Source organism: Bidens hawaiensis, unplaced genomic scaffold, assembly GCF_021521415.1.
Source record: "Bidens hawaiensis isolate Kalapana, Puna unplaced genomic scaffold, B.hawaiensis_p1.1 tig00002772_1, whole genome shotgun sequence".
NCBI lineage: Eukaryota > Viridiplantae > Streptophyta > Magnoliopsida > Asterales > Asteraceae > Bidens > Bidens hawaiensis.
Genome location: NW_027491150.1, coordinates 179,419 through 186,855, shown reverse-complemented (window position 1 = coordinate 186,855; position 7,437 = coordinate 179,419). Strand labels below are relative to the sequence as shown.

General features: G+C 28.8%; 1 protein-coding gene across 1 annotated transcript; it reads left to right on the top strand.

Annotated features, from left to right (window-relative positions):
* The first annotated feature begins 546 nt into the window (after positions 1-546).
* LOC143621022 (bifunctional L-3-cyanoalanine synthase/cysteine synthase 1, mitochondrial-like) lies at positions 547-5,571 on the top strand. The gene is made up of 10 exons (XM_077092555.1): positions 547-790; positions 2,223-2,332; positions 3,016-3,073; positions 3,173-3,436; positions 3,505-3,642; positions 3,749-3,800; positions 3,881-3,960; positions 4,057-4,116; positions 4,546-4,626; positions 5,381-5,571. Exons 1-10 carry the CDS (start codon positions 623-625, stop codon positions 5,477-5,479), a joined length of 1,110 nt encoding a protein of 369 aa, XP_076948670.1. The 5' UTR covers positions 547-622; the 3' UTR covers positions 5,480-5,571.
* Positions 5,572-7,437: the final 1,866 nt, after the last annotated feature.

Sequence of the window (7,437 nt, the reverse complement as noted above, 5' to 3'; positions counted from 1 at the left end):
TTCACACACCCTGCTAATATATATGTTATCGATGAAATTTTACTGGGTATGATTATTGTTGTTTCAACTTTTAATTATGTTTTACACAAATATGTAATTATGTGATTAAATATGGAAAATACTTAAAAAACTTAAGCTTTATGTTATTATATGTAATACCAAAATTCCTTTACAAATCTTATTAGGTAAACAATCAATTTGATGTTTAACTAAATTTTTTCACAATCATTATTATTTTATATGATTTCATATCTACTTTATTTTATACACTTTTATTATACCCTCAAATAAATACATCAGTTCATCACTAACTCACTATCCATGTTAGTATATCGTACCGTCCGTCACATCACGTGGACACCCTTCTACCAGACTACCCCTATAAAAATAATTATCAAAATTAAAAACGCTACAAGGGTCGTCAACCGTCAATCAGTTCAGTTCAGACCTTAACAAAGTATATTCCATATTTGTAAAAAACATAACTACAGGGGGGTGTATATACATATAATAATACTACACCTTCTATATAAACCATCCACTTTCATCTTAAAACAACACTCCACCTCTCAATCACACTCTCAATATCTATAACTTGTATATTCTCTCACTACAACCATCAATGGCTGCATTAGCTAAGCTTGTATCCAAGAGAAGACATAACTTGTTCAATTTGATCGGGGCAAGGCTATATACGTCTCAACCGTTGCACGAATCGTTGTTTGCTCAAAGACTCAGAGATCTACCTAAAGACCTCCCTGGAACTAACATCAAAAGAGATGCATCTCAGGTAATTAATTATATTATGCTTCCGATCGTATCGTGCATGTTGTATGTAACTACGTAACTTTCGTATTTCAAATTCCTCTTGTTTCGAGCTCTTTTTCTAAAATTTGAGCTGTCAGGCGTTTTTTAAGCTGGAGCTTAGCTGAGGATATTGTATTGTTTATTATTTGTTAATTAATTTATACGCACTTTTAGTTATTTCTATATATTTTTCTAATTATAGTTTTCTTATACAACATACCATATACTATTTTGTTAATCTTATTACAATTTTGTATATAACAAATATTATTATATAGATATTAGATTGTCATCCAAAAAAACGTGTTTATGCTCACGAGCCAGCTCTCTAGCTCGTTTACTAAACGCATTTGTTTTAAGCTTGAGCTGATTTAAGTTTGGTTCAATTTAAGCTTTTAGCGTGTCGATTACTAGTGTTTGACTCGTTTACACCTCGTAATCGGTATAAGATTTAACATTGTGTGGTTGTAATAACGATAATTAAAAGCAAGTAACAAGTTGCGAAAATGATATTTTATATTTATTTTTTAATGTTAGAATGATTGTTTAAATTAAACTTATCTATTTAAATTAGTATAACGACATGGGTGAAAGGGCCATCCGTGACGTCATAAGTCTCTCTTTTTGCTAAATTTGGTATTAAATAAAATAAAAAAAAGGCATGTGATCCACTAGTGTGCATGGTTTATATAATTTTGTATTTTAATATTATAAAATATAAACCAAAAATAATTTTTTTCCATGTATACTTTATGTTGGTCATTGCCAACATAAAAAATCAAAGATATTTATATCATGTGTAGTAGGTGTTAACCCATTATGTTATATCTAAGGGACGTTATTGAGGGGAGGCGCGGATCCAGTGGCATGAGCATGGCTCACCATAAGTTCACCAATCAGATGCATGCTTTTGTTTTTTAGTTTTTTTTTTACTTTTTATTATTTATGTCATTAATTAAACCAATACACATGTTTGATTGTTTAGTTAGTAAACGTACTTCTATCTATGTGACACTAACATTACAATGTATTTTGTTAGTTAAAGCACTTCTACAAACTACAGTTCTACTAACATGGTTTTACAAACGCCCACAATTTATATATTTATTTTTTAACCATATTTTACATTTACATGTTATATTAATTTGTTTTTATGCTAAATCAAGTTGTATAAAAAATAAATATATAAAAAACAAATACTCTGCTAGTAAAATAATTATAACAAATTAAATTATTATATAAGAAAAATAAAATAATGAAAAATAATATTTTAATCAATGTTTCTAAAGCTAAAACATTGAATCTAACCAATGAAGATGGTGTGCCAAGTGTTCTTTTTTGTTTGCAACAGTAAAAAAAACATTTAGTTGAATAATTAATTTTCACTATTTACAATCTGACCCTTGAATTATCAGATTATTGGCAAAACACCCCTTGTGTATCTCAACAAAGTCGCAGAAGGTTGTGGGGCCTATGTAGCAGTCAAGCAAGAAATGTTTCAACCAACTTCTAGCATCAAAGACAGGTCAGTTAGACAGTTACACTTCATGTTTCATATGCATATAAAAAATGTCAAAATTTAGAATTTTGACTGTCAAGTTAATGATTTTTCAACTTCAATTTTGACAAAAGTTAAATTATTTATGTCTAGGCTAAAATCAAAATTTTGGTTTTTAGATTTTTGAAACCGTTCGGTTTTGGTTTTTCGGTTTTCATTCTGGTTCTAGTTCGGTTTTTTCGGTTTTTGCGATTTAAGCTTGAAAATTTTAAGCCTAAAAGAAAGTTTTTTCGGTGTTAATTGTGAACTAATTAATAGACTATTATATGTCTGACCAAAAGTATTTGAGTTACATATATATTAAATTCTTATAGATCACTTAAAATAAAAAATAAAAAATAAAAATCTAGATATTTGGTTTGGTTTTTATTACATGCGAAACCAAAACTGAACCATTAGTTCGGTTTTTATAAAAACATAAAACCAAACCATCAGTTTTTTTTATTCGGTCTTTCTATTTGGATTTTTCGAGGAGTTTTTTAGTTTTGAATCGTTTTTTTAGTTTCTTACACACCCCTAGTTTAATTATGGTTTAACCATATACAAATATTACAAATTTTATTTTAAACAATTGTCTAAATCAAATTCGAGGCTTCGTAAGTTTGATTCTTTAAAGTCAAAGGTTGACTTTCTTTCGTATTAATCGTCAGGCCGGCACTTTCTATGATAAACGACGCAGAAGAGAAAAAATTGATCACACCTGGAAAGGTAAAAAATCTCATGAACTAAAACTTGTGTTGATAAAAATACCAACATATGGTTAATTAACATGTGTACTTTATGCATTGACGGTTTTACTTTTACCAGACGGTGTTGATCGAGCCTACTTCGGGTAACATGGGGATCAGTATGGCATTCATGGCTGCATTAAAAGGGTACAAGATGGTGTTAACAATGCCTTCATACACAAGCTTAGAAAGACGAGTAACCATGCGAGCATTTGGAGCTGATTTGATATTAACCGATCCGACTAAAGGGATGGGTGGGACCGTTAAGAAAGCGTATGATCTTTTGGAGAAAACACCCGACGCGTTCATGCTTCAACAATTCTCTAACTCTGCAAACACCAAGGTAACTTTCATCTTATTTTTGCTTACAAATAAACCGTGTTTATTAATATTTTGATGATGAAAAAATAGGTGCATTTTGAGACGACGGGACCAGAGATTTGGGACGACACAAATGGTAAAGTTGATATCTTTGTTATGGGGATCGGTAGCGGAGGTACTGTGTCTGGTGTTGGACAATATCTTAAATCAAAGAATCCTGATGTTAAGGTGAAATCAATTCCAAAATTTTTAAAAATATTTTAACATATATATAATACACACACACACATATATATTATTAAAATTTGAACAAAAAAATATTTTTTTCTTATAGATTTATGGGCTTGAGCCTGAGGAAAGCAACATACTAAATGGTGGCAAACCAGGTATGTTACTATATATGTTATGTAACATTAAATCTTTTCCTTATTTACCCTTTGATCATATGAAACTTAAAATTGCACAGGGCCTCATCAAATAACCGGAAATGGGGTCGGGTTCAAACCCGACATCTTGGACATGGACATAATGGAGGAGGTTCTTATGGTAATTTTAGCAAAATTTATTCTAATTTCATATATTATATAATATATATTTTTAAAAGTCGAGATTCATATTAACCTTTATAAAAATTCGTTACAGGTGTCTAGTGAAGACGCTGTGAACATGGCTAGAGAATTGGCCGTGAAAGAAGGACTTATGGTAAGAAACAAAATTATCATTCAGCGCTGACTAGGGCCTTTCTCGAGAGCTCTTAAAAGTTCCGGGGACCTGGAGCCAGTAAAGAGAAAAGGGCCCCTAAAAGTTATCAATTATGGCCCCTGAAATCTGAATAATAGCCCATTACGCCCTCCTCCAGGCCGGCACTGACACTGACTATAACAAGTTGATTAGTACGGCTAACTCGAAATCTAACTTAAAATATGTGTTTTTTAAAAAAAAATAAATATATACATTTTGAATTGATTTCAATGTCTTTATTGTTTGTCAAGTTAGTATTATGACTAATAATAATGTATTTGTTTTTGAGCAACTGATCCTAACACTTTAATTGTTTATTACTTGAATTTATTTTTTAGATTATAAAAATTGATTTGGTCATTTTAGGCTTTTTCTTTTGTACTTTTGTAGGTTGGAATATCATCAGGAGCCAATACTGTTGCTGCATTAAGACTTGCTAAAAGGCCAGAAAACAAAGGCAAACTTATAGTGGTAAGCAATTTATTTTCTTCTATATTTTTCTATATAAATTGGAGTATTTTTTTAATTTAATTTAATTATAACAGTCACCTGTTATTTCATAATAATAATAAATTTTAATACATTTTTTTTAGTTTGTCCAAGTTGTAACACACAAATAATCTACTATTTAAATAATTAACCTGCTAGAATATTATATTTATTCATAGTATAATATAATGATATTTAATATATTAATTATTTATAATAAAAAACTAGAATCTACCAAAAAGTAACAATGTGATTACACACCAATTTTGTCTTGCCTACCTTAAACAGTCACATTAAACCTTTTTAGAGGTTTTGATTTCTTTATTTCGTTTTAAAGTTGTTAGAAAATATTTTACATGTGGATTTCAATGAGTTGTTCATGTATGTTTGTTTTAACTTTTTATATATGAAATGGAATTATTAAACTTGGTTGAATTCAAAATAAACATGCCAATGACATACTAGTTGCTAGTCTGTCAGTGATACATCTCGCCTGCAGTGATCTCTTAGTAACTTCGTTACACGTCATATTTTCTAATAGAGTATCACTGACGGTGCTCACTTTTTCACAAAGGATTTTATGTGGATTATAAATTGAATTGGTCATAATAATATATTTGGAGTTAAATGAATGAACAAGTTGGATCGTTAAACCATTGAGAAACCCGATGGTTTAGCCTAACTCTGAATTTAAGAAACAAGTAATCACTAATGTTTTCATTTGTTATTTTTACAGACTGTTCATGCAAGTTTTGGAGAGAGATACCTGTCATCTGTCTTGTTCGAGAAATTGAGGAAAGAGGCAGAAGAAATGCAACCAGTATCAGTTGATTAATACATTTAAATGAACATCATATTTATATTTACATGTACTTGTTAAATTCTCAAACTCTACATAATGTTTATGAATTTGGGTTGCCTAAAACATATGTATGTATGACGAAATTTACTGAAGGACCAGTAACGAAAGTTTTAACTAAAGATTTACTGAGGGTGCTAAAAGGTTCCATAAATCATAAAAAGTTGATAGTTAAAATAAAAATTAAATGTAGAATAAGTGTATATATAAAAGTATACATAAGAAAACAATCAAACTTAAGAGCGAGAGGGTTGTTGAGTGATGGTGTTTGTGGCACAAGTGACACCTACTGTAGCACTTATTCCATTGACATTCAGGCAGAGAGCTTGCACCACTATCTGCTTAGCCTACACCGCTCTCCGTTCAACATCATCGATGAGTATTCGAGTATCGGTTAGTTTTAAAAAAAATCAGCTGTATGGATTAGATGATACCTAACCAGATTACCCAAAATTTTTTAATTTTCATTAACTCTAGCAAAAAAAATGTGAAAATGTATTTTTAATTGCAGTTTCATTACGTGAAAATGTAATTTTCTTTTGAAGGTACTTCATAGTTGATAGTATTATTTGTATTTTTTTTATATGAAGTATTAACTTTTATTTTAGGATTTATATCATAATAAATGTGTGAAATAAATAGTAAAACTTGATACGAATTACATGCTTTTAAATTTTAATATTCATATACTTTTTCTTAGCTGTATTCGATTATGCTTAGAGATATTTGTAATTCTTGTCAAAACCTTGATTGATTAAAGAAAAAAATAAATAATAAATCTTATTCAGTTAATTCAAATCAGTGTAAAATAAAATTTCTACATCGTTATTAGATGAAACTTACATTTTTTTAATTTAACAAAATTCATCTTATTTTGTAATATCTCAATTCAATAAATTTTCTACCATAGACGACTTCTAATATTCGAATGGCCGGTTTGAACGATTTTATGATTCTACATTGTATCATGAACGCTCACAAAAATAAAGTAAAAACTTGTCATATTCTTCCCATAGAAAAAACATTACTTTTGTTTCATATACTTTTGTTTTTATAATATCTACATGGTATTGAAAATTGAATATTTCATATACTTTTGTTTCTTAAAAAATATATATGCTTTCGGTTTTATGATCATATAATCTATTCTCTAAAATCTGTTCAAAACTAGCTCTCTATAGTAATATCATTAAAATGGTGGATAATGATATCAGCTACCTTCTTATTTTGTTTATTTTGTATTAAGATATATACTAATTATTACCCTCAATTAAATGTCATCACTATAACTACTTAAATAAAAAAAAATGTGACATTATTACAAAACTTTGGCATACCATATAAAATACTGCCAAAGTCATGGAACTTGATTAAAATATAATTTACGACATGATTACAAAACTTTTATATACAATATAATAATAATCTTATACACATAAAATTTACATTGAGATAAATTTTTTAAAGTGAACCAACATACTTTTAGATTGTGGGTCCTAATCTTCCTCATGCTTGAATATATTGATATGAGAAATGAAATGTGAATGATTTGAGTCGGTTTAAACGATATTTTATCTTCACTACAACACGAAATTTATGATACATATTTGTTAACATAACATGACACGAATATTAAAAGATATGTATTTGAGCTTAACATTGTTACATGTTTAAACATATCCATCTATTTAAAACATATTTAAACTTGTTTCTTAACATATTAAAACTATTAAAGTATGGTATGCATTAATAAAGACATTTATGGATTTTCTTTCAAATATGTAAAGAATCATTATATCATTAGGTTAAGGATTATGCACTCATGTATTAATTAACACTTTTATTAACTTTTGTAATTTTTTATGTCAATACATAACGTAGAGGTGGACAAATAAACCGATTAATCAAGTCGACCCGAAAATCAAACCGAAACT

What these genes read in the sequence shown, in the direction of transcription:
- LOC143621022 (XM_077092555.1), top strand. Translation starts at nt 623, where the DNA reads ATGGCTGCATTAGCTAAGCTTGTATCCAAGAGAAGACATAACTTGTTC. An exon ending in CTAACTCTGCAAACACCAAG is followed by an intron (nt 3,437 to 3,504) that starts GTAACTTTCATC and finishes ATGAAAAAATAG; the next exon opens with GTGCATTTTGAGACGACGGG. An exon ending in CAAAGAATCCTGATGTTAAG is followed by an intron (nt 3,643 to 3,748) that starts GTGAAATCAATT and finishes TTTTTCTTATAG; the next exon opens with ATTTATGGGCTTGAGCCTGA.